Below are 27,980 nucleotides of genomic sequence, written 5' to 3' on the forward strand. Positions count from 1 at the left end.
TAATTCTAGTTTGCCTCAAATGATGTTTTCTGTATGTAGGAGCCAGATGAACTGAAGGTGGAGACTTCGTAGATTTCTGCACAAGCCTCTCAGCACTCGACTCAACTTTGAAAGCATTTACCGAATAAATAAAAAATGAATCTATAAATTGGAATTAATCCTATAGGTTTACACTGTGCACGCAAACACAGACACACACATTAAACCAGTGAGCTGATGATAAAATGATGGAACGTTTAATGAATACAGAACGCAGTGACAGTAAAGATTTCGCTACAGATACCATAAATATATAGACACACACCAGCCTGATCGTCCTAAACACTACACCTCTGTCCATGGGTAAAGATATACTGTATACGCTGTATATGTGAAATCATAATAAAGCTTTTTGTGAATAGGCATCAAAGCTAATCTATAAGTACTGTATAAAATAAAAAAGCTAATGCAAAACAGCAAATTCCCTCAAAGATTCAACGTTACATTTAACCTTAAAAGAAAAACAATTTATTATTGAACCGCCAGTCTTAGTACTTGGTGGACCAATATTTTTGCTTGATAACCTCTAATATACATTTCATTAAGTGCTAACAAGCTTCTGTTTATGTTTAGAGTTACAAATCCTTATTCTCTTAAAGGAAAGGGTTGAACATTTCTGATATACAGCATCATAAGTTCACACATACACATTCACACAGAGTACAGATTTGCTTTGGCATAAAAATATTCTTTATAAAAGTAAGAAATAAAGAAACAAGGGATTAAGGAGACCTTTCTAAGCGAAAAATTTCTTAGACAGTCAGTGTAAACCACTGAGTTTAACATGTTCCCATACACAAGTGCAAAAGCTGTTCTGGGGAAACACTAGTGTTAGTGCACAGGTTTATTCAGTGCACAATGTCACTATGATCAAAATAGAATTAGACATTTATTCAATGAACATAATGAACACCTTAGTGGTGAAAAGTAATTGTGCATTTCCCAAAGCTAGTAATTTAGTCTAGATGCTATTTTATATCCCACATGTCAGTACCAAAAGTGTTTTTTTTGCGGCTGGCCTTAGCATATGTGCATTTTGCTTGTAATAGGGACGTATTTAATATGAAATGGTAATTACCAATGGGGATTATTAGGACAGACAAACTGAAACTACTGATAAATGTCATTTTTGAGGTAGCTAAGCAAACTCCAATAGTTTATGGTTAAAACTGCGAGTGACTGTGGGTTTCCTGTTAGGCATTTTAATGACATTTCTGATTCTGATCAATACCTTTTGCACTAATGGAACCTTAACACAGGCCAACAGCAGCAAATCTATATATCAAACAGACCATAATATGGGAAAGATGTTGGCTTAGCATGTGGGTTGACATATAACATCACAACCCCGTTGAATAAACCAGTGATGCTTTCGTTGCATCTTGGTTAACGCTGTGTGAGCAATATCTGGTAGGTCGATACAGGCGATATAGGCTCGGTTATTAATGATTTATAGCAAACAAACAATAAAAAAATGGCAAAAACAAGAATTCGAGCACTTAGGACAGAATTGAACAAGAACAATCGTAAAACAAAGGTATTTAAAAGAAAGACATGTCAAAAGTACATTTTCAATTCCAATTATTGATTAGTCAGAAATAGGGATGTAACGATGCACCACAAGGCAGGTAAAAATCGGTGCACATGTGCCACGATTCGAATCGGTTATTAATTTAAGATAAATCGATATTCACTTTAAACAGCAGAGGGCGCTGGCGCTATTCACCCCGCCTGGTTGACGTCACTACAGGGTTGCCAGGTTCGTTTGTACCTACCTCAGAAATAAAAGGGCATTCATTATTTAGATAAATAAAAGATAAGCACAAATACAGTATTTTTTTTTTATTTTTTTAAAAGAAATAATAAAAGGAAACTTTATATAATAATTTGTCTTCAATTTCCTTTTGTTTAAAAAAAAAAACGGGGAAAAAATCGTACCGTGAACCCGGTATCGTGAATCGTATCGCATCGTGGGTAGAGTGTATCGTTACATCCCTAGTCAGTACCATTTGAGTTGTAATAACATCGACTCCTGACTGTACTGTCCAAATAATCACAAAATTCATCACTTGTTTGCCTACAAATACGAACAAAATGCTATTAAATAGCTGCTCTTTTAACTAGTGTGTGTAATAAAATAAAAACAAATGCAAATAAACTCATTATGGATGGAAACTATATTATATATACTATATTTATACCATAGAAGGAGGCACCAATCTCAACATTATAAAAATGCACCAGGCAGAGATGTAGTTTTCTGTATTTAAGCTACTGAATGTCTTTTCTGGATATTTATAAGAGTAAGAAGAATCACATATTGCACAGTGGAGCTTTAAAAACCTGCATACTACCTAAAAACTGACTAAAAAACAGTATTTAATATTGTAATAAGCAGTACACACAGTGAGCCAAAACACGACTATTTAGGCCAATATTCTCAGTATAAAAACAAACAGTTACTGTGCACGTACTGCAACTCTGCAATACAAGGTAATTATTTATGTTTAAAATAATCGTATCGGGTAATTTTACTGAATAATACATAATACTGTGTAGATCATATACACTGATGAGCCATAACATTAAAACCACCTCCTTGTTTCTACACTCACTATCCATTTTATCAGCTCCACTTACCATATAAAAGCACTTTGTAGTTCTACAATTACTGACTGTAGTCCAGCTGTTTCTCTACATACTTTGTTACCCCCTTTCATGCTGTTCTTCAATGATCAGGACCCCACAGGACCCCCACAGAGCAGGTATTATTTAGGTGGTGGATCATTCTCAGCACTGCAGTGACACTGACATGGTGGTAGTGTGTGGTGTGTCAGTCAGTAATTGTAGAACTACAAAGTAATTCTATATGTTAAGTTGAGCTGATAAAATGGACAGTGATTCACTGATTAATTTTTTAATAATTAAGGTTATTTTTGTGTTTATTTAAGTAAAAAAACGTTTTTAAATACACAATATTTCTGGAAATGATTAAGGATTGTGTTTAATTTCTGTAATTTCTGACAGCTTAATACTTGGACCATACAAAAAAACAGCAAAAATGAACCATTTATTCTTGGCTTTAACCAAGAGAAATAAAATTTTGAGTAACAATAAGTGAAATTAAAAACTCTACACACAAACGTGAGTAGTACATTTTGCAGTACGCCAGTTCGAACGCAGCCCGTGGCTTCAGGAACGTTTCCAAACAATTAATAAAAGAATAAAATATAAAGAGAAACAGACTAAAACATCCAATCAAGTGCTTATTATTAGGAGTAGCGACGCTGCTCTGAGTAACACAGGTACTGGCGTGATTTTTTTGGCCCGATATAAAAGCCCTCGCCCCTGATGAAGGTACCAGCTACAGGTAGGCGTAGGAGTTAGTGCAGCGACAGGGTATCTGCATGGCAGCCACGGTGAAGATCTCCATCTCTTTCGGAGCAGGGGAGGACGAGTCCTTCATCCCGAGCCCCTGATCCGCCTCCACCATGCAGCCAGCGTCACCGGAGCTCAAAGGAAACGAACCGTTCATGGATCCGTTCCCACTGGGCCCAAAGTCCACGTGCACGGTCTCCATCGGGTCCTCTCGGCCAGAGCCGCTCATCCCGTTCATCAAGGTCGTCTGAGGATCAGGATCTGCGGTTAGATAGTAGTGAGGAGTCAAAGCGTTCTAATTGTACTGGTCTCCAAATATAAAAACAAATTGTGAACTATTTCATCTTTAATTGAACTGATGCAGTGGATTCAGGCGCCTTGACATCTTGCAGACTTTATTATTTTGTGAATTTGATTTTGACATCATTGCCACTTTACTGATGAGTCTAAACTTGATCAATCACAAAACATGGTTTTAACATTTGCTGTAGCCCTCCAAATTGGTCAGGTGGATCCTGTTTACTTTAATTACCCTTGAGACGTGTCTAGAACTCAACTGAAATCCACTTGGGTCTGTAAGGGACCCCAAATTACACTGCATCGAAGTATCCTTATTGAGTCTCCTAATGTCCATAAATGGTCCCTTCAAAGCCCAGATTTACACACCATCTAACTTCTTTGTGGAGGCCTGAAGATCCCAGTTTATAGACTCTTACCATCCAATCGGCTGAAGCTTAAGAGTCTCTGCCATGAAGGATGGGATAAACTGCCTAAATCCAGGAGTAGAAGTAGAAAATATCTACTATTTCCCATCCTGCCCTGCCATTGATAAATCTTGGAGCTTCTAGTTTATGCCACTAGACTGAACCCTGGGTGGCATGTCCAGGCCTGTCCAGGTATTGTTTTGCAGTATTCTATGCTGTATTTTGTCCCACTTGTAATATGCTTCGATTTTAAAGCACTTGCCAATCGAATAAACAAATACAACATTGACTCCTGACTTTACTATCAAAATAATCACAAAATTCATCACTTGTTTACCTTTTTAGACAAGGGGAATACATAAAGGCTAAATGTTACTATTAAATAGATGTTGTTTTAATTAGTATTGTTTGTAATAAAACACACGCAAATAAAATATTTGTGGATGAAAACTAATAACAAAAACAACAACGACGATATTTTAAAAATGCATTGGGCAGAGATTCATTTCTCTTAGTGTACACTACTGACCAATGCTGACCAAAAGAATTAAATACTGGGCAGTGAAGCTTTAAAAAACCTGCATACTACTTATAACACACCAAAAAAAACCAGTATTTAATACTGTAGTAAGCAGTATGCACACAAAACCAATATTTCCAGTGAGCAAAACACGACCAATATTCTCCGTTTAGAAAATCGCAATACAATGCAGAATTTGATTTCCAAAACAAAAAAATGTGAATTAACTAAATAATTCATATTTATGCATCATTTACTCAGCATCATGTTGAAACCTACCGCTGGTTCTGGCCTTTTTAAACTGACTGGACTCCATGTGGTCGAGCGACCTCTTTCTGCTGGACGAGCCGTTCAGGAAGCTCCGTGCCTGGTCCAGCACCGAGTTATGGATGGGGAAGCTCGTACAGTGCCTGAGCGGCTGATTCTGAGCATTGGCCAACAGCTGAGCGCACTCATGGAAGCCCTGGGTACGGGCTATGTCCGCCGCGGTCACGCCGTTAGCGTTCCTCAAGCTGCGCAACGATAAAAGTCACGTGTTAGCGATCCTGGTCTACGGTGAGAGAAACCCAACCACCCGCCATCATACATACAGACAGTGTAAACATCAATCCATACAGTTTATTCCTTAACATATCGACATGATTATTTTGTGTTATAGGTTTTGACTGCAACAGAAAATGAGGAACGTTTCAAACAGCCTGAAACCACGTATAAGAGAAAATAATAAAAGGATCCGCTGAATGAAAGTGGATCAAGTCGTTTAAGCACCAAGATGACGAGTTTAAGACCACAAATGGAAGGTCTACGCCAGATAATCCAGATCCGACACACCAAGCCAGGACAGACGTCTTGAAGAAGTGAACATGATCAGATTTAGACTTCAATCCCTCTGGTTTAAAAGGCACAAGACGTCTTGAATCCATCAGAAAATCCATCAGAATACAGCCGTGTGGGTAGAATGAGAGTCTCGGGTAGAATTAGGACACAGCCAAACATCCCATGTTGAAACAAGAGGCTAAAAATAAGCTGAAAATATGTATTAAATCTTCTATATACATTTTATTTCGGCAGATTTAGTGTTGAGGTAAAAGCATCTCTGGAGAAAGTAGAAATACAGTAAAGCAATATCTTGACGAGGAGTGTTTTTCTTCATAGGGAAGGATGGTCATCATTTCCTCGTCACCAAATGGAAGCATCAATAAGAAACTCACTCATTAAGAAAGACATTTTCATTAAAACCTAAGAAAAATGTATTAAAAGACCAGTTATTAGCTGATAATTTCCTTATAATAGTCTTAAGAACCATAATAATTACTGGGGAATCAAGTGTAAACAACAGAGAGTGACGTCTGGAACAAGAATGTGAGAACTTGGTTCATCATGGTTCAGGCTCATGTATAAAAACGATCTCTATCATCATATTCTATTGCAGTCAAAAACATAAACACACACACACCACACAACATGGACAGTATGGATGAACAAACCATTAGGCAGCAGTTTCTGCTCCGGTTCATTAGCCGTCCCGAATGTTCCGCTTGGTTGCACGTCACAGATTTCATTACGTCCTTCTTATATCATTAGCTATTTTTAATAAAGGTTGATTGAAGACGTGCACAGTGTCAAATCCCTGTTTTATAGCTTTACAGCAAGTGATTCATCTCGAACCGCCAGTAAAAATTAAAAGACCGCTTGAAAATGATCAATTAATTTCACCCAAATTGTATTATTTAGTTATCATGGGGCGGCACAGTGGCTCGGTGGGTAGCACTGTCGCCTCACAGCAAGAAGATCCCCAAGGAAGCAGAACCACAGGGTTCGATCCCCAGGTGAAACGGTCCGGGTCCTTTCTGTGCGAAGTTTGCGTGTTCTCCCTGTGTCTGCGTGGGTTTCCTCCGGGAGCTCCGGTTTCCTCCCACAGTCCAAAAACATGCAGTCAGGTTACAGACATTGCCCTATAGGTTAATGGGTGTGTGTGTGTGCCCTGCGATGGACTGGCACCCCGTCCACGGTGTTACCTCGTGCCTTACGCCCATTGAAAAGCTGGGATAGGCTCCAGCTGAAACTTGGGCTCATCAGAGAAGAATCCTCTACTGGAGTCTGGATTAAGATCCCAACTATTTTTGCAAACCTCAGCCCTGCTTCTGAGTTCATTCAAGTCATTTGACATTCTTATTGTAGGTCACTCGATGTCCTCTGACAGTTGTTGAGTGACATTCGAATGAGCTCTGTTCTAGCGCCGAAGTGGTGGAATGAACTTCCTCTGTCTGTCCGAACATCTGAGTCTCTTGCTGTCTTTAAAAAACGATTAAAAACCTTCATCACCTTTTTACTAAACACTTAGGCTGACTTGTACTTATTTACTAACATTTTGTTCCATTCTTTTCCATTTCCAAAAAAAAAAAAGAAAGGCACTTTGGTTCTAACAGGTTTTAGCAGATTTATGTTCTTCGACTGTTGTTTACCTAAACTTGAGAAATGAAATGTTCACTATAGAAGCACTTCTGTAAGTCGCTCTGGATAAGAGCGTCTGCTAAATGCTGAAAATGTAAATGTAATGTAAATGTAAAATGTAAATGGTCATCCTAGTCAGTAGAGCCGTTTCTATCTGTCGTCCCAAATGTCCACTGCTTCTAAACATTGTTTTTATGATCCGATGTCTTTGAAAATGTAGGACGGAAGCAACCTGATGCAGAATTGAACCCTTCTGTAGTTATTTTTTTATTTTGGTCACATTTAAGGTTTGACTTGCACTGTTTCTGCCACCTAACTATTTCCAAGAGGACAGAAATGACTACAGTAGTGTTTTTATATGTTTCAGTGTTAAATAAGATTTGGTTTGAGTGATACATATTATATGTAGTGATGCTGATTGCAGAAACAGAAATGTGTGTGTATACTTATATGTATATAAATATTTCCAATAATAAAAACAACTCTATAGTGTTTTTGTGGCATGACGAGCATTTTTTTCTCTTTTTAAGCATGACCCAAATGGTGTAGACAGTGTATATAAGGTCAGCATATCCAATCACCCTGGTTGCGTTACGCTTCACTTCACCTCATCCGATACAACCCTCCACTGCTGACTGAGGAGCTTCGCAACTGACGCACGCCCCCTCCGAAACGTGAGCAGTACCGACTGCATCTTTTCACCTGCGTGAGGCGAGTTCATATGTGGATCAGCCTTGTGTACGGAGAGCCACACCCTGATCAGCATTATTCCTCGACTCTGCACAGGCGCCATCAATCCAGTTATAAGGAACCCTGGTCCGGCCCATCCCATCCCTGAACAACAGCCAAACGTTGTTCATGTGGCCGCCCGATACGATGTGCTCGAGATCCCAGCTCTGGTGTGCTAGTGTATTTTACCACTCGTGTTACGCCACCTGAGCGACTGAATTCCTTACTAAGGCTGGTATGGACTCCACAAGTCTGTGCAAAATCTGATGATCCATGTAATCATAATCTCACAATATTCCAGAGAGCATCTTGCGATGTTACTGAATGTTTGGTTTCTTTGGCTGCGAGTTCTCTATGAAGGCTTGATAAGGTTTAGGTTCAGGTGACTGTGAACTGTAGAGGAAAGTCGACACCAGTCACCACTCCTTGATCTTCAAGTAGCTTTGGGATTTGTAATAAAACAAAAAAACATCATATTGAGAATTTTTAAGATTTTCACCAGGGGTCTCAGACTGTCGGCACCAACCGTATGTGTAAAGATCCATAATGAAAAGTGAAGCTTGATCATGACTCCCACGGTGCTTCTTACAAGTGTTTATAAGCTATTAACACGAGGAACATTTATACTGGGGATATAAGAACACTACATGAGAAAGCACAGTCCATATTATTATTATTATTATTATAGTGGGATATTAACTAGGACAAGGTGGAAGGACGATAAATCAAACCATGTGTGTGAAAAGTCTTAGTATTTCATATTTATTTCTATTCATTTTAACAGTATTAAATAAGAAGATAAGATGTAAGATGTATGAATGTGAGATCTGTGCAGCGCAACCAGTGAGCATCATTCAACATTCACTCCTCCCAATAAAACCAAACTGGACGTGTTTGTTCATCCATGATCACATTGCATCGTTCAAATCTAAATATCTGACTTTCTAAACCAACGTGACACTCAATCATTCACTCATCGACACACACAAACGCATTTCAAAAACACACTTTTAAACACTGCTGGATGAAAATTAAAGTTCAAACACAGTTTCAGCTCAATTCCTACCCAGAGTTAAAGAAAAATAATAAAACACTAACAAAAAACAAATGCTTTCCAATAGTTCTGCAATCAAGAGAGTTAAATGAATAATAATAGAAATGTCTTGTTTTAGATCAGCAAGGTGGGTCTCAATTCTCTTTAACAAAACACATTTTTATATTTTTAATTTATTGGATCATGATTTTATACGACATTAGTGTAAGTGCGTTTAACTATTTTATCAGTGTTACTAAGATTTAGTTTGTAGTTTTTATGAGTTTCCTTAGAAACTCCTTACAGAAGAAAGCAAAAACTAGGTCATTTGAGTCACTCATCCTCTAATATCATATAATTATATATGGATTAATTATAATTAATCTTATCATTTCTCCTATTTTAATTCAGATATCCAATTAAAATTAAGTTAGATTAAATTGACACACAAAAAATAAACAAAATAAAAAATACCTGTGTTTAATACCCTTCACACACTACACCATTTCTTATGCCTGGTTCACACTACACGATTTTTGCCCAGATTTTCCGGCTCGGGAGCAACTCGGCGTTCGCTCGGCGATCGAAACTCTGCTCTCAATCGCCAAGTGTGAACTACCCAACAACTCGATCCGAGCGGCTTAACTTACATATCTAGCTTGTCAAATATCTGGATCCGACTCGGCCGACTGGCAACGAGTGCTATGTCTAACAGCCAATGAGAACGCAAGATACGGTGTGAGGGGAAACGCAGGGTAGGAGTGTGAAAACATGGTACAGGGGGGTAATATAGTTTATATCAGAAATACATCAGCACACACACAAGTTTTATAGTATTTCTGACCTGACCGTTCTTTATTAAACACCCACGCTGCATTGCAAAAAAATATTTATTAACCTCCAACTTACTATAGAACAATCCATGCTGTTCGTGTTGCCAAATCCACTCAGATTCATTTATTTTTCCTCTTTGATTTTAGGCTGCACATCAGCGCACAAACACTTTGATCACTCGCTTCTTGTTGACGTGCATTTTTGGACGTGGTATCATTAAACCCCTCGTCACTTCTCACGTTTGTTTTCGTGACAAAACGTAGTTTGGGAGACCAGAGAAGCTCGCCTGCGATTCCAGTCGGTGATAGATGGTGTAGTGTGTGACCCCCTATCACCCATCAGTCGTGTAGTGTGAAATACACACCGACTGAAAGACTCCCGATTACAAGAGATCCAGTCGTGTAGTGTGAACTGTACAGCGACCCGACCACTTGGAAAGTCGTGTAGTGTGAACTTGGCATTAGTCATCACCAGTATCCTTATTGTGTCATAAAATCCTAGTGTTTGTTTGTTTATTAGGATTTTAACGTCATGTTTTACACTTTTGGTTACATTCATGACAGGAACGGTAGTTACTCCTTACACAAGATTCATCAGTTCTCAAGTTTATATCGAACACAGTCATGGACAATTTAGTGTCTCCAATTCACATCACTTGCATGTTTTTGGACTGTGGGAGGAAACCGGAGCCCCCGGAGGAAACCCACATAGACATGAGGAGAACATGCAAACTCCACACAGAAAGGACCCGGACCGCCCCACCTGGGGATCGAACCCAGGACCTTCTTGCTGTGAGGCGACAGTGCTACCCACTTAAAAACCCTGCCGCCCTTATATAGTATTAACATTCGGCTGCTCATCCGTACGTTGAGAATGCCTGCTGTACATTTCCATTCTGAGTAATTATATCCTAATTAAATCTAATAAAAATTAACATTTTTTTGTTTATATCTAAAATATGTGGTCGGCTCTTTTTCAGTGGGTTTGATAAAATTTCTTTATTGATCTCAGTGGAGGAAATTCAAGTGTTACAGCAGCTCCTGCACAGAGTAATAAAAGACTATATATGTACATGTAATTATTAAGCAAACTGATTTGTGCAGTGATTGTAGAACATTATAAGTTCTAAAATGTAAACAATCAGAATAAAATGATGAACAATAACTCTCACACGTTTGATTAATGTAACGACATCTTTTACATTTCAGTTCCTTTAAATACAAGAAGAAAAAGACGCTGAATGACGCCGAGGTCTGAGGATTGAGACCCACCAAGCTTTGAGCAAGTTTATTACAATGTTTATTTATAACAGTTTGATTTAATGAAAGCATTTATTTTTCTTTCCTATTTTCTTCAGTTTTTCTGCTTCATTCTGCTGCCTACAGAAAGTCCCTTCACTTGTCGCCTCAGCCTGACACATCCTAAACACAGACCATGCTTATTCTGAACGTGATGAGCCGAAATGATTAGACTCGTCCTACACAACAGTCCTAGGGTTAGTTTATAATTAAATTAAGAATTATAATCATACATTAAGAAACAGTTCTGATTTAAGGGCATCATTCTGCTAGCATGCAGGACTACAAAGCAAAACATCCTTGACGTCTGAAACATGACTACGTACAATAAGTGCCTATCAGTAAAACCAATCACCGCAAGAAATACCTCGACAGTTTGTGCCAGTGTGTAGATACTGAAGGAGCGATAGTGTGAACACTCCTAATGCCACAACAGTGCAGTTTCGCTGAGGGAACTGGGAGTGAGTCCGCAGTGCCTATTTGGATTGCTCTCCCCCTTTTCTAGGATTACTTGAAAAAGTCAAGTCATTTCGAACTCAATAGCTGGAAAAACATTGAGACGTGTAGATTTGTTCCTTTATTATAGTTTGTGGCAACAATTAACAAAATCAAATACGTTCAATCTGCAGAGTTTACTAGCTGTGTCACTTTCCTAAGGATAAAAGTGACAACATTAATAAAACATCATGTATCACTGTAGCATGGACATTAAATTAATAATTAATAATAATAATAAATAACCTCTGCAGATGACATTTGGAACAAAATACACTGAGCATGAACATAATACAGATCTAGTTTTACACACTTTATTATTCTGAGCTTCATCCTACTGCTGTTTCTAACTAATAAAGATCTAAACTCTTCAGTCTTTTTTTTAACCAGAGGATTAAGGACTCAGGAGAAAATAAATAAATAAATATATACATATTAAAAAATATATACTAATAAAGAAAGAAAGAACCAAAGCATGTCATTATTAGATTAAAATCTGCAATATTACATTTATCTAAAACAAATGAATACAAATGTGGACTTATAGTTCCAAAGCAATTTACACAACTAAAAGATTTATACCTTTAAACTTTATATTATTATTGTTGTTGTTATTACAGTTATCTTTATTTTACTATTATTAATATTTTTGTTTTTATAATTTTATCATTTATATTATTATTATTACCAATCCTTGAAATTAGTCTTTTTGCTTTCATTTAATAATATGCTAAGATTTAACAAGCATCTCCCCAAACACAACATTAAATATAAAATAAAGAGCCTTTTTCCCTCTTCACTGTTTTTTGTTTTACAAAGGATTAAGGGCTCAGGAGATGTGTATGTAAATATGTAAATATATACATGTAAAAATATATACTAATAAAGAAAGAAAGAACCAAAGCATGGCATTATTAGATTAAAATCTGCAATATGAAATATATCTAACACACACTGTTTTTAAAATGATTTAACCTATCCTATTAATTTAGAGTTAAGTTTTAACACCATGTTTAACACATAAGTGTCATTTATTGGCAATATAGATATATAAGTATGTTTCTGTCTGTTTATTTTATCTGTTTATTGTTTAATTGTGTGTAATGTAAGCTTGTATTTAAGATGTTTACAACTGTGGGCTCACAGTTCCTAACCAATTTACACAACTAAAAATGTTATACCTTTGTACTTTATATTATTATTATTATTATTATTGTGGTTTTTATTGTATTTCTATTATTAATATTATTTTTGTTGTTATTTTATAAATATAATTTTTGTGTTAAACATATTATTATTAATTTTTTGTGTAATTGTTTTTATTATTAGTTTTAAAATTATTATTATTATTTTATTATTATTAATATTATATTGTTGCTGTTTTTATTTTATAAATAATATTTTTAGTTTATTATTATTATTATGAATTTGTTATTGTTTTTATTATTAGTTTTTTAATTATTTGTATTATTATTGTTGTTTTTTTATTTCTATTATTAATATTATTTTTGTTGTTCTTATTTTGTAAATATAATTTAATTTTATTACTATTATTACTTTGTGTTGTTTTTATCACTATTAGTTTTTTAATTATTATTACTTTATTATTATTTCCCAATTTTCATCAATATTAAATAAAAAAAATAAGAGCCCTTTTTCCTCCAGCTCCTAACTGTACATTTCCTCCAAATCTACTGAATTTAGATGCTAACCAAGCTGTAAACCTGTCACAAAATAAAATAAATAAAAATAAACATACATACGACATTCCTCCGTTCTACGATAAGTTGTAAGCTGATAGTCCTACTGACATAAACAATCATACAGCAATAACAAAATTCACATGTGAACACATCCAGGTAAAGAGGAGCTGCAACATGCACAGTTCTTCATCCATTCAAAGCACCGGGGGATAAAAACGTTCATACACGATATTTTATCAGTAAGATCAGTAAGTCTGAATTCTTGAATAGAATTAAGTAAAGATGACAATATGCATTGATTCAGTTTTGTACTTCAGCACATTTGATTAGATTTAATCTGATATTAAACATCGCCTGTGAGGTTATAGTGCAGAAATCACAATATTAAATAAGAGCTTCAATATCAGAGTACGAAATCAACAACTCACTTAGAAATCATTCTTACTTTAGTATAAAGCCAAAATGCTTTTAATTTCCAAGAATAATATAAATATACCATACATTTAAAGCCATCATCTGATCTCGAACCATCCAATCATGCTATGAAATTATGCATAATTTGTTTATAGTTCTGATAACAGAACATAAACAGCAATAGAATAATGTATACATTTTGACCAAACCCTTTTAGGTAGGTGTCTTAGGAAGGGGTGTCCCCATGTCCAGTCTGGTTTGCCCAGCCGTGACAGTAGGGCTGTACAATCTTAAATGGTCAAGGGTCGATCAGAATTGGTCCATTTTAGTCCTGCAAATGAGACACAAGAGCTGATATACTGGTTTGTGTCACACTATTATGATGCGTATATACTATAAATAAGTGCAAACAAGTAAAAAGTGAAGCTTTAAATGTAAATGCAAACTTCTATTCTATTTAGCATTTAATTCTAAACAGGCAAGTCATTTTTAGTTTAGGAACGAGCAAAATGAAGCAGCAAATAAAAGTGAAAATGTGCAGATTTGCTTATAATAATTATATTAACAAATTCATATCAAATGAACTGTTTGGGGAAGCGATTGATACCCGTGTGAATGTAAAAACTACTGGCATTCAGACTTACTGAAACAGCGTTTTATTGATTTATTGCTCTGATTTTACAACGTTGGCCGATCTGCTGTTTTACTGATGGCAGCTTTTCATCTAAATTCCACATAAAGCAGAATTTTACACTTTTGTTCAAGTTGTGTTTGTAACTACGGATCTAAATCTAAATACGTCCACAATATGTCTATCAAAACAACCCAACAGAATAAAAACCTGATGATTCAGTTTTAAAGGTCTGAAAAGACGTCACGTTTTAAAAGGAACTAAATCCAAGTTAGTCTAATTAGTCGTACCGCATTCCAACAATGACAACAATAGCACAATGTAGTACAGACAGGGTGAATAGAGCTCATGTCCTGTATTTATTTCTATCCAAATAGATAAATAAATCATTTTAAAAGTCTATAAATTACTTTTTGTTGTGAGATTGATAGATTTGGTTTCAAAAGCTGCAAGTCCAAAGACGTCGAGCGAGCATATTCTTCCTAATTATACTACAGACACAAATTACCATTACAAAGTAAAAATGATGTAGTATATTCAAAGCAATTTAGTCCAAATAGATAAATATAAAGCTTTGAAAGTTTGTAAATTACTTTTAGTAGTGAGATTGATAGATTTGGTTTAAAATATGAGCCGCAAATCCAATAAAGTCAATCCAACAAGCGAGTATAATTTCTTCCTATTGTTATAGACACAAATTACTATTAAAAAATGAGGTATATTAGAAGCAATTCAGTTCAAATTGATAAATATAAAGTTTTAAAAGTTTGTAAATTACTTCTAGTAAGTTGATCTTTAGATTTGGCTTAAAATACGAGCCGCAAGTCCAACAACGTCAAACTGAGGAGTATAATTTCATCCTAATTACCCATACAGACACAAATTACCATCAAAACTATTTGTAATTAATATAGTGAATTATCACTTAGTATAAAGGTGAATCAGTGAAACAGCAGATCGTGTCAAATCCCAATGAGTCGTTGGATTATTTTTTGTTTCTTATTGTAAAGAGATGCAAACGGAGACATCACACACCTTCATTTAATACTTTTACGTTACTTTAGTTAAATATGTGACTCGAATTTACACCTGTAATGATTCACTAACTAAAGCAGCTTATTATCGATAATAATCCATCAAGTTCTGCAGGACCCATCAGGTTCTTGAGCAGGTATTCAGCTGCGGCGGTTAAACCACCACACCCGCCTGAACCCGGTCCTGCTCCACCCGCCTGATTCATGCCTCATAAAGCAAGAGACTAAAAATAAATATGTGACATTTAGCTTTTATTTCCTTTAACCATTGTTCTAACGTTTAAACGCTGCTGGAATGATTGTGGAGATTTGATTGCTCATTGTTCAGAGTAACTTGTTGTTCCTGCTGTTTTCAGGACGTCCCGCACACTTCTCTCTGCCCTTCATTATTATTAGTGTGAGAACTTATTGAAATATTGCGCAGCTCAACAATTTAAGTACAAATTATTTGTGTTTTCTTTAATTTTTCACTTACAGAAGATATAATTGTACCGACGGAGATATTTAAGGTATTTGCTATGGTCCTGTATTGATTAATAATGTACAGAGTAAAAGCTCATTTACCTTCACCATATTTCTTTTATAAAAACGGGCTATTTTTTTTTTACTTATTTGCAGCAAACAATTTAATATAATAAATACATGTTTTGACTTTCTCTATCACATTTATTAACATATCAAAATTAGATGTTTTTTGTTTCAAATCCAAATTATTTAAGCTCATCAAAAACAGATTCAAAAGAATAAACAGTTTTAAAAATACTACTTATTGTACTTATAGTACTCATAATAATAAATAAAATATCGTATTAACAAATAAGCAGCACATCATTTAAATGTGCTTCTTTTTTTTTATATAAACGAGCAATTTGTTATATACATTATACAGTATATGGACAATTTAATATAGTGAATACATGTTTTCCCCTCTATCAAATCACAAAAAACATGTTTATAATGCGTATAATACAATGCTTTTGTACATTATTTGTACATTTTTACACTTGTATATATACACAAGTGTAAATATAAAGTGTATAAGTCAAAGTCGCACCCATAAATTAAACACTGTGGGGGACTAAATCTACCTTTGGGAGGTTTGGGGGTATGGTAGTCTTGCCCTTCTAAAACATTCCTACGATATCAGCAACTAACAGGAACACTGACGGAAATTATTTATATTTTTTACATCATTATATTGAGAAAACATATATTGTGATTAAAGCATTGATATAAGTAAACTAAATAATAATAAAAGCGCAAATAGTTAAGCTTTCCCGTTAACTGTACACAACTCTGTTAGCAAGTATTAGCAATTAGCTACCAGTTCTGTTATGACAGGTTAGCATTAGCGGTTAGCGATTACTGCATTTCGTGTTGCGATCATATTTTCCGCAATAATTTAAATCTGATAAACGTTTTATTTTGCACATCTAAAGCCCCAATCACGCCTAAAATAAACAAATCCCAATTCTATATTAATCTAGAGGACCAAATCACGTCCGTTATGTAGAAAATGTTGGTTGGCTCACTTGCCAGTGTGACTAAATTAGCTGTTAGCAAACTATTCATTTTAAATAACAATTCATCTCATTTATATTTTTATATTGACATGTGTCACAAGTAATGCTGTACGAAGCTGCTGTACATTTTAATACACATTAAAATAAAAATGATTACTGGACTGAGTAATAATAAATACATTTCAGCATGTACACTGTGAAACCCTATGTAATAAATATATAGAATTATTATATTTAATAGAATGAAAGAAATTCTGTAATGTAAAACGTATTAAGTTTGTAACTGTGATAACTGTAAATAAATTATAAAGATTCTGGCCACACGCAGCATTAATTTTAATAGTTAAAAGTTACACATTGAATAGAAACCCAGTTTGACTTTGAAATACATAAACGCACTGACAAGCAGAATTAGAATGTCTACAGTGATCAAGAGTTCCTTTCTCAGCGATGTTTGCATCTCTCGACAATGGAAAAGAGCCTCAACACACCAACACACCTAACAACGGATCAGTGCTTTGAATCTCTGATGAACTGTGCATCTGACTTTGCAGCGTGATCATAAAAAAACATACTTACCCCCCAAAAAAAGTAAAAACAAAAACATAAATAAAAGGAACATCACCTCTGCACATGATAACATGTTATTATAGACAAATAATCAATAATCAATTCCAATTTCATGATCACATGACATATTTAAGCCAAAATCGTATTAAAAATATATTATTTTTTATCAGATCTGGCAAAATATTCAAGCAGGACTCTCATCAAAAACAGATTCAAATGAATAAACAGTTAGAATAAACAATAAACAAATACTAAAATCATAAATCACAGGTTTAAATTGACAAATAAGCAGCATATTGTTTAAATGTGTGGTGTTTATTATACCAAATCAATTGTAAATATTCAAACCCCCCCACCAAAGACAAATGTCGAACTCTAAACCTTTCTGCAGAGCTTGATTTGTTTAAAATTAACAACATTTACGAACAAAGACAACTAATGATGTTGGATCTTAGATTAGCAGGATGTTCAATTATTCAATCCCTACAGAATACTGCTGATCTTACTACCTACTGCTAGTCTGTAGGACCTACAGTTGGGTTACTACAGGATTAAACCTTTGGGAATTCATCAATGACTCTTGATGTGCTTCAGCTCTGATGTTTTATATAAACACTACCCTGAGATTAGAGTCTTGAAGGTGTCACAAAAGCTGATAGAAGATCAGTTCATGGGCACCAAAAGGGCCAAGCAAGGGTATGAGAAGATTCCTAGAGAGCTGTAGGAGAAAGTCCAAAATGAGCAATCTGACCAAAACAATGAAGAAAAATCCATGTGTTACTGCAGAGGACCTACAGAACGACCTGATAAAGAATGGAACAAATACGTCAGTGGAAACCATGGGAAGATCAATTAACAACCGAGGACTTCGTGGTCAGACTCTTTGACTCACGCCACTCTTGATTACGAAGGACAGGAACGGTGGACTGGAATACTCCAGAAGGAACTTGATAGACCTGCAGAGCTCTGGGACACACTTCTATAGAGGAACGGATCAAAACTGGAACTGTTTGGTTGCATAGACCAGCGGTTTGTCTGGCACTTTATTGAAGAACGTTCTGCCTCCTGTGCTGAAATTGAACCTTGGTGATAATTGGACTATCCAGCAAGATGACAATCCTAAACACTTCCGAATCAACTAAAGCTTGGTTAAGGAATCAGTCGTGGAAGATCCTGGAGTGGATCTTCTCAGTGTCCAGATTTGGATCCCATAGAAAGCAGCTGCAGAACGAAAGCCATCAAACCTCAATGAGCTGGAAGCTTCTGCAGGAGAATAATAATGAAGGTTCCACAAGAGGAGTCAGACGTTCCACCAGGTACTGAGACTGGGGGTTGAATATTCGTGCATGTGGATATTTATCCAGTTGCCATGGTGATGGTGGACGCTGGCGCATTTGGCTGCCGCTACCGTTACCGTATTTTACCGTATTTTATTGTATTTTTTATCGTTTTTCGTTTTCATCTTTTTACACACCTTGTGGATCTATTTCTTTTATGTTACTTTTGATACTTTTATTTGTGCTTTTGATACTTTTTGTTCTTTCTACTGTACATCGCGTCTGCGGCCGGTGGTGAACGGTGGATGAGTTTTCCTGGGATCGGCACGATGTTGAACTATTCCGTTGACCAGCTGAGGAAGTTCAACAACTGCACTACTCCATCGTGTATTTCAGTCATCAAACAGCTTGGACTCCTTCGCCGGCCTCGTTATATTCACAGGGGCTCCCGGAGAAAGCTTGTTTATCTTCGAAACGGTAACGCTATTCCATCCTTCTGGTCAGCCGTGCGCACTGTCGCTCCGCAAACACGTCATCAGAGCGCTGCTGCCTTGCACACCAGTAGCGGTGTAGTCTCCATGACAACGCTGTCCACGGAGTGGGATGGGAAACGCGGAGTGGACTTAGCAAATCTCCGTTCTCTTCCTCGTTCCTCACAGCCAACTACACAACAATACCACTTGAAAATGGCATTGCTTAATGTTCGTTCACTCAACACAAAAAGTACTGTACTTAGTGAATTTATATCTGACAGTGAACTAGACTTTTTCTGTCTCACTGAAACTTGGCATAAACCCTTGGATTATTTTACGTTAAATCAGACCACGCCAATGGGATACTCGTATATTGATGAACCTCGTATGGAAGGGCGAGGTGGTGGTGTTGCTGCAGTCTATAGGGATGATATTAAAATAACCACTTTGTCTTTTCCTGCTGCTCTTTCTTTTGAACACCTGGCTTTCAAGTTGTCAGGGCCTACTCCTCTGGTCACTGCTGTAGTTTATCGTCCGCCAAAGCCAAACGCTTCCTTTCTCTCTGATTTTTCAGATTTTTTAACCCAGCTTAGTGCCCTCTCATCCTCTGTACTGCTTATGGGTGATTTTAACATCCATATTGATGACAACAACTGTAAATTTGCCAGGGAATTTTTGGAATTGTTACAGTGTTTTAATTTCACACAACATATACATTTTCCAACTCATAAAAAAGGTCATACTCTTGACCTTGTCTGCTCTACTGGTGTCCTAGTTCATCAGCCGTCCAGCCATGACCTTACTGTCTCTGATCATTTGACAATCATCATGGACATTGAGGTCACTAGGCCCATCACTAGAGCTAAACGTAAAATATCCTTCAGGAATCTTCAATATATCTCTCCCTCTGCTTTCTCAGATTCTCTTGTTAAAAAGATGTCTGTCTGTCCTGTACTGTCTAGTAATTCATCTGACCTTGTCGATTACTATAATGACATACTCGCCTCATGTCTTGATGAGCTGGCTCCTTTGAGAACCAAATTTGTTTCATTTAGTCATTCCGCACCATGGTACACAATTGAGCTTCACCAAATGAAATCCCGTAAACGCCAGCTTGAAAGACTTTATAAGAAAACCGGTCTAACAATACATTATCAGATTTATTCTGATTATCTTCAACATTACAAAGACGCTCTTACGGCAGCCCGATCCACTTACTATTCCGAACTCATACATGCTGGATCAACAAATCCTAAGACTCTCTTTTCCACAATAAATAAACTTCTCAAACCAGTTGACAATACTACCAATTCCTTTACAGTTGACAAGTGTAACTCTTACCTCTCATTTTTTCAAACAAAAGTTGAGAATATCCACAATTTTCTGACAGTTTCCCCTGTCATCTCTGTTTCTCCGCCTATCTCATCTCAATTTATTACCCAGCCTCTGTCTCAGTTCTCACCTGTGTCTCTTTTGGACCTATCTGAGATCTTAACAGGGATGCGAAGCTCCACTTGTGTTTTGGATCCTGCTCCATCAAAACTTGTTAAGGGTTGTTTTCCAGTTATCTCATCACTTATCACAGAGATAATCAATTCCTCTCTTAGTTCTGGCTCAGTCCCTCAATCACTCAAATTGGCTGCTGTTACTCCCATACTTAAAAAACCTGGACTTGACTCTAACATTATGAGTAACTTTCGGCCCATTTCCAATCTTCCATTTCTGTCGAAAATACTGGAACGTGTTGTTGCCTCACAGCTCAAAGATCACCTAAATTCCAATAATCTATTTGAATCATTTCAGTCTGGTTTCCGCCCCCAGCACAGCACTGAGTCAGCCCTCCTCAAAGTCACAAATGACCTTCTTCTTTCCTCAGACTCTGGACAAATTAATATTCTCGTCCTCCTTGATCTTACTGCAGCTTTTGACACCATTAATCACTCCATTCTTCTGTCCCGCCTTGAATCCTCTGTCAACATCACTGGTACTGCCCTTTTGTGGTTAAGGTCATATCTCATAAACAGACAACAGTTTGTTAATATCAACAATTGTAGTTCTGCCATTGCTCCACTGTCCCAAGGCGTTCCCCAAGGCTCAGTGTTAGGTCCCCTTTTGTTTATTCTTTATATGCTCCCCCTTGGTGACATCATACGTCGGCATGGTTTACATTTCCACTGCTATGCTGATGATATTCAGCTTTACATCTCCTCCAAATCCATTAATACTGAACTTCACTCCACTCTGACAAATTGCATCACTGAAATGAAATTGTGGATGAAAGCTAATTTCCTCAAATTAAACTGTGAAAAATCAGATATGATCATCGTAGGTCCTACAACCCTGGCAAAAACCACAAAAAATTTTCAAATTACCATTGATAATGACACTTTGTCTCCGTCTTCTAACATCCGAAATCTTGGTGTAATTTTTGATAGCAACCTCTCTTTTGACCGCCATGTAAATCACATCACCAAAACTGCTTTCTTTCATCTAAAAAACATAGCACGTCTACGTCCATCACTCTCCTTTTCTGCCGCCGAAACCTTGATTCATGCTTTTATTACATCCAGAATTGATTATTGCAATAGCATCCTTTATGGTACATCTAACAAAATCCTAAAAAAACTTCAGTATATCCAGAATTCAGCTGCTCGCCTCCTTACTCATACTCGCTCCCGTGATCATATTACACCTGTTCTACAAAAACTTCATTGGCTTCCCGTTGCTCAACGCATTCAATTCAAAATTCTTCTATTCACTCACAAAGCTCTCCATAATCAGGCCCCATCCTACCTCACCGACCTGCTCCATCAGCACATTCCCTCCCGTAGCCTTCGCTCTTCTGAGGCTAACCTACTGTCCATACCCTCTAGGACCAAGCACCGGACCTGGGGTGACAGGGCCTTTTCCATAGCTGCTCCATCTTTATGGAATGCTCTCCCCAAACACCTACGAGATTGTCCTGACCTGTCCAAATTCAAGTCACTTCTCAAAACTCATCTATTCAGAGTGGCATTTAACTTGTAACAACACAAAATAAATGCTTTTATTTTTGCTATTCTTTTTAATAGTTTTTATACTTAGATCACGACAGAAATGTGAAGTCCTAGATCCTAAAACTTGTAAAGTTTTCAGTTTCCTGATTGCATGTAAATCTGTCCTGTTTCTGTCTAATTTTAAGAAATTGTTCTATATTTGTTGTTCTCTCTCATAATTTAGCTAATTTTTAATGAACTGTCTTATGCTGCTCTCTTTGTTTTTATCTTAATTATTCTTGATGTTGATGTACTATTTTGATTTTGTACTATGATTTGTATGGTGTATGTACGTATTTGTTTTGATTATTTGTCTTATGTAAAGCGTCTTTGAGTATCTTGAAAAGCGCTATATAAATAAAATGTATTATTATTATTATTATTATCTAGACGTTCTTCCATTAAAACTCAACATTATATGGACTGATGTTCTCTGTTTACTGGGACGTCCTGTTTTTTACTCATTTCTGCACATCAGTGTAAAAGCTTTTAAATCGAGGGTGGGTTGAATATTTACGACTTATATAAAGCTTTTAGCAGAGGCTAAGTAGAAGATGCACACACCACTTAGTGCGTCTAGTTGTTTAGGTTAATTTAAATAGCATTTAACACAATTTGTTTGTGTATTAAAGTGAAACTGTAGTATCAAAACACAGATACCTAAAAATATCTAATATTTATACGGTCTGAATAATTAGCATGATTGCTTTTTATTATTCCACTCGTTGTTTGTCCGTTCCAACTCTAAATCGTCCGTGCCGGTGCTGACACCACGGCTTGTACACAGCTTTTGGATACGTGCACCCGTTCACCCACCACGCTCGTTTTAATACCCATTTTCTGCAGGTTGATCTACTGAACCTCTACATGCATGACCAAAGGAACTTGGACGCCTACCAGCGTTGAGCTGCAATCACACTCACATTTTCTCTAGTTAAAAGCTATTTTGGTTTTAAAATCAGGTTCATTAAAGCTTAATTTAACTTAAAAGTACACTGTAAATAACATCTGATGACACATCAATAGAGTAATTATATATATTTATTTTGACTGAACAAATTTAATAGTACGAGTGAATTAGAATTTTGTGCTAATATTTGTTAGCTAATATTGAAATAGATTTAAATTCTAAATATTTACACGTTATGTTGTGTATTTTAAAAGTGTTCCCAGGCTTGAACCGAAAGGGTCTTTGATGCACCCAAATCAAACCCCAAAACTGTGGAATTATAATAACAAACACTGACTTGTAACCTGTCATTTAGCGCAGACGTAATTTTTGATGAGAGTCCGTACTGAGTCAGAGCTATTAAAGCATGTTCAGGTAAGCTCCGGGTACAGAGATGCAGGTAAAAGCATTTTGCAGCCTTTAGGATTTTTCACTTACTCAGCTTTCACCCCCTGCGTCAGAAGAGCGTTTACGCACTCGGTGCTGCCGGCGCGCGCCGCCTTGTGAACCGGGGTTTCTCCAACATAGTCCTGATGAGAAGGAAGGATTCGATTAAAGAGAGTGAACAGAATAGGAAGGAAAAGACGAGAGAAAGAAACAGAGATGTGAACTCAACTTCGATATTTAAGCACAGAAATTTGAGCAACATGGCGATTTGTGTCAGTCACAGCGCCAGAAATATGCGTGATCATTCCCTGCCCTCTGGCAGACATGCCCTGTTTACCAAGGGAGAAAGCCACAAACGAGACTAAATGTTCAGCGACGTTCTCTCTCTCGCTCGCTATAATTTATGAAGGGAATAAGGTCTGTTTGGTGCCTGGCACTTGATGCCAAGCAAAATCATGCACAATATAGAAGACTTGAAGGAACGGACAGGTTTTTTTCATGTAATAATCATCAATTTCATGCAGCAAACCTAAAAATAAACAAACTGCTACGTGTCACTGACCCATTAATCTGATTTCTCTGCTCAGTGTCAGTGTTGTAGAATCAGAAATACTTGGTACAAAATGGGCATGACTGTACTTGTTTGGCTCAAGAAACATGGGCATGGCCGAATTGGCTCATGCCCACAGATCACACAAGCAGCATCACCTCTTTGTGTGATTTATTTTTTGCCTGTTCACTCATCATCAATTTTGCCTACTGGGGGGCACCCAGCCGACTGGTAGCAGAGCTGAGATTCGAACGGAGAGCTCAGAATCCCAGTGGAATATCCGTCTGTGCCACCTGGGTGCCCAAGAGAACATTTCTTGTGCTGTACAATATTGTTCATATTAAGTTCGTTTGTTGTTATTTGTTTGAAATTATTCCCCAGTCGTGCAATAAGCAAAGCCTTCTATAGACGTAACCTCTTACACGTTCATGATGCACGTCGTGTTCTGAGCATTACTCACCTGCATGTTGATGTCGGCCCCGGCCTGCAGGAGCCACAGAAGGCATTGTGGGTGGCCGCCGAAGGCAGCGATGTGAACGGGAGTCTGAGCGAAACGAGACGTCATCAAGTTCACACTACAGCCCACCTGCACCAGCTGCATGATGCACTCCAGCTACAGAGAGTAAGAGACCGAAGAGAGGGTAATAAGTCAAGGTGGATGTTTGAGGTAGAGTAATAATACAGCATAAATAAAACAACAAAGCAAAATTAAGCAGGACTGGACGTTGACCATCACCCTACGTTCAAACCGGCAGCGGCATCTTCACCAGTAGGCGTTTGGTTGGCATGGTTAAACTGGTCACAAATCAGATCCCTTCCCACCAGTTTTTTTTTTACCACAACTCAGACGTGTTCCCACTAAAAATAAAAATCCTGGAGGAAAATCGCTCGTCTATAAATTTGATCTGTTTGCAGAAGTATTACACAGCGCTAATGAGTTTCTCTTTCAACTCTAGCAGAAACTATAATTTAGGAACCAAAATGGAGTGTAACATTTCACTGTGGCGTAGATAAACTCAGATAAGTTCAGAAATCAAAGCTTTCATGCATCTTGGCATGGTTTACACCAATCCTCTACAATGCTGTTGGGTGGTGTAACGCCACTCCTGGAACAAAAATCCTGGGAGCTCGGCTTTGTTTGATGGCAGACCATGACAGGGTCTTGATCTGGTGCATCCTCAGATTTGCAAGAACTCTGACAGATCAGAAGGAAGCAATTATGTACATGACTTGATCCATGCGTCACTCACAAAAATGAATCTGCCCGAATCCACCTTTGCTGAAGCACCATGAGATCATTACTAATCCTCCACCAAATTTCACAAAGGCACGAACAAGAGACGGTGTCTTGCAGGACTCTTCAGGTTCCTATCCAATGATTAGACCACTAGTTGATGAGCAAAGCTGAGAATTTGGCTTAACATGGATGACAACCCAACTCCAATCCTCTACACCAGGGGTTTTCAACCTGTGGGGCACACCAGATTTTTTTTTACTTTTAAAACTAAAGCAATTCATTTTTCACCCACAGGTGAAATGAGACACATTTGATTATTCTTGCTGACCACGGACGTTTAATGTTATCCAGTTCAGTCTGAAAAAAACCTTAAAAATAGGGCTAACAGTAAAGATAAATCGGTGACAAAAACAATGACTGCTGTTATAGCGTCTGTGTGTGTCTTTAACAGAGATGCTCTGTTCACAGTAACGATATAAGTGATTCAGAAGTCGATTCATTTTATGCGAAGTGTAAGTTTCTTTTCTCAGTCGTCTCTCTGTGTTTACTGTTATTAATGATGAATGCTGCGGTTTTAAATAAACACCGGCTGCTAGAGAAACATTCTGTGTGACTCACTTACCTTAAAAAGCTCAGGCTTAATTAAACTGAGTATTACCACAGAGCGGTAACCGACTCAGATTCGTTCTGTCTGTGGAGCTAAAAGTTTTCTGTCAGTCAGAGCAGATGATCCTGAACTAACCAACTTAGTAACTGATGCACTTTTGCCTCTGCTCGGCTCTGTAACGTTTTTTGCTCTCATCTACATCAAAAGCAAGAACCGCTCACGATTTACAAAAGTGAACCACGAATTTATATAATGTGCTCATAAAAAATGCTCAGATGGAGTCGGGCTAAATTATTTTTCTGAAGTAATATTTTCAATCAGCAAAACTGCACATGTCCAAAAAGGTTTTAAACCCCTGCTCTACACTCCAATCCTTAAGAGTTTCTTCTAGCTTTGAAGAACTTCAGTCCTGCCCTGAGAATCACCCCAGCAGCCGTTTCGCTATTTATTTTGGTCACTTGATGTCATCCTATGGTTGTCGAGTGACATTCGAGTTGGTGTAAGTCCTTTTTTACAATATGCCAGTCTACAGCTTTGTTATTCCTCCTCATTTTAACGTTTTAGAGTAAAAGCTACCTGAGGCTCACCGGATCCATCAGCCAGTACAGCTGGAACTGAATCCTTCTTTTCCTCGCTCAAAACTTCTCTTTCCCACTCATCAATAATCAGTTTTTAATTTTATTCCAGTTACTTTTTGAGGTACTACTTGCACCGTTTTTAGAGACACATCACAGGCGCCCACCACAACTTCCCTCCATTGAAAACGTGCAACACAAACACTCTGTGAGAACATTATCAGAAACAGTTCCTATCCGAATCCTGGACTGTTAGAACTTCTACCATCAGGAAAGCATTTTGAGAACCTCTGGCTTCTTTTACTGTGCTGTCAATCTCATCAACAGCTCCCGTCAACCACCACCATACTGTCTATATTACTGTTTAATTTAAATAAGTACCCTGTTATGCTTTGTTATACGTCTGGTTTCACTATGTTTACTGCTATCCTGCCTTTTAAACAAGTTTCTGCTCAATGTTATTGTTCCATATTTGCACATTAAATCTACCTCATCAGCATTTGTACTATTTATCTGTGCACTTCTTTGCACTTCTGTTTAGATGCAACATGTTTTATAGACCTGTTTGTATATATCGGTTATAATCTATATTATTTTATCTACATATATTGCTATTATCCGTATAATACCACTCTTATACTCAGCCATACCTATATCTGATATATTTTATATCTGATACACAGTCTATATTCATATTCTATTATATATGTATATATTTATAATTATAACAATATCTCTATATTTATTCTTATATAACTGTATATATTGTTTATAAGAATAGATACACTACCAGATGCACAATTTGCACATACTGTTTTTCTGTTGCATACCATATGCTGTATAAATGCACCTTGTTTACTTACTTACTTAATTTGTATTTGTATTAGTTTCTCTTCTTTCGCTTGTTAAACTACTGGAGACCAATAATTCGGGATAAATAAAGTATCTATCTCTTTTTACATGCTTTTACTCATGTTTAAGTTTAACTATGCAAATAAAGACACTAATTTAAATTGAACCTGGTAGGTGTGGTTCAAAAATGCATGTTTGCTTGGCGTACCTGACAAAGTGACACTAAAATATGATGACATTATGATTACACTGAATAATACAGTAAGAGAACGACGCCAGCTCTAAGGTTGCAGGTTCTAATGATGCACCCTGCTAAATGGAGAATATCTGTACAGTAGGGGTGCAGTGTTTTACCCTGCCGAAGTGTGCAGCCCAGTGCAGAGGGGTCCATCCATAAAACGAGTCCTCCACACACAGAGCCTCTCGGTGTGTTAGTGTCTGCAGCAGCGCGCTCAGAGTCTCCACATCCCCGTCCCTGCAGGCTCGGTGCAGGGGGAAGCGTAAACACAGAACCTCCTCACTGGAGAAGCCGAACTCTCCTCCTGCAGACATGACCAGCAGCACCACCAGGACCACCAACAGCACCAGCAGCACCACCTAAATCTCAATTCTTACTAAATTAAAGCCTAAAGTGCAATGAAGGCCTGCACACGCGCTGGAGGCGCCCACACCAAACAAA

General features: G+C 37.2%; 1 protein-coding gene across 1 annotated transcript; it reads right to left on the reverse strand.

Annotated features, from left to right (window-relative positions):
* Window positions 1-214: 214 nt before the first annotated feature.
* On the reverse strand, window positions 215-27,932 carry LOC134324512 (ankyrin repeat domain-containing protein 10-like). The gene is made up of 5 exons (XM_063006380.1): window positions 27,656-27,932; window positions 24,491-24,643; window positions 23,532-23,623; window positions 4,921-5,153; window positions 215-3,678 (listed from the first exon to the last, which is right to left on the reverse strand). The coding sequence occupies exons 1-5, from the start codon at window positions 27,851-27,853 to the stop codon at window positions 3,404-3,406; spliced, it is 951 nt and encodes a 316-aa protein (XP_062862450.1). The 5' UTR covers window positions 27,854-27,932; the 3' UTR covers window positions 215-3,403.
* Window positions 27,933-27,980: the final 48 nt, after the last annotated feature.

This window comes from Trichomycterus rosablanca, chromosome 12 (assembly GCF_030014385.1).
Source record: "Trichomycterus rosablanca isolate fTriRos1 chromosome 12, fTriRos1.hap1, whole genome shotgun sequence".
In the NCBI taxonomy this organism is placed as follows: domain Eukaryota; kingdom Metazoa; phylum Chordata; class Actinopteri; order Siluriformes; family Trichomycteridae; genus Trichomycterus; species Trichomycterus rosablanca.

What these genes read in the sequence shown, in the direction of transcription:
- LOC134324512 (XM_063006380.1), bottom strand. Translation starts at nt 27,853, where the DNA reads ATGTCTGCAGGAGGAGAGTTCGGCTTCTCCAGTGAGGAGGTTCTGTGT. An exon ending in ACGCAGGGGGTGAAAGCTGA is followed by an intron (nt 5,154 to 23,531) that starts GTAAGTGAAAAA and finishes ATCGTTGCGCAG; the next exon opens with CTTGAGGAACGCTAACGGCG. An exon ending in TAAAAAGGCCAGAACCAGCG is followed by an intron (nt 3,679 to 4,920) that starts GTAGGTTTCAAC and finishes ATCTAACCGCAG; the next exon opens with ATCCTGATCCTCAGACGACC.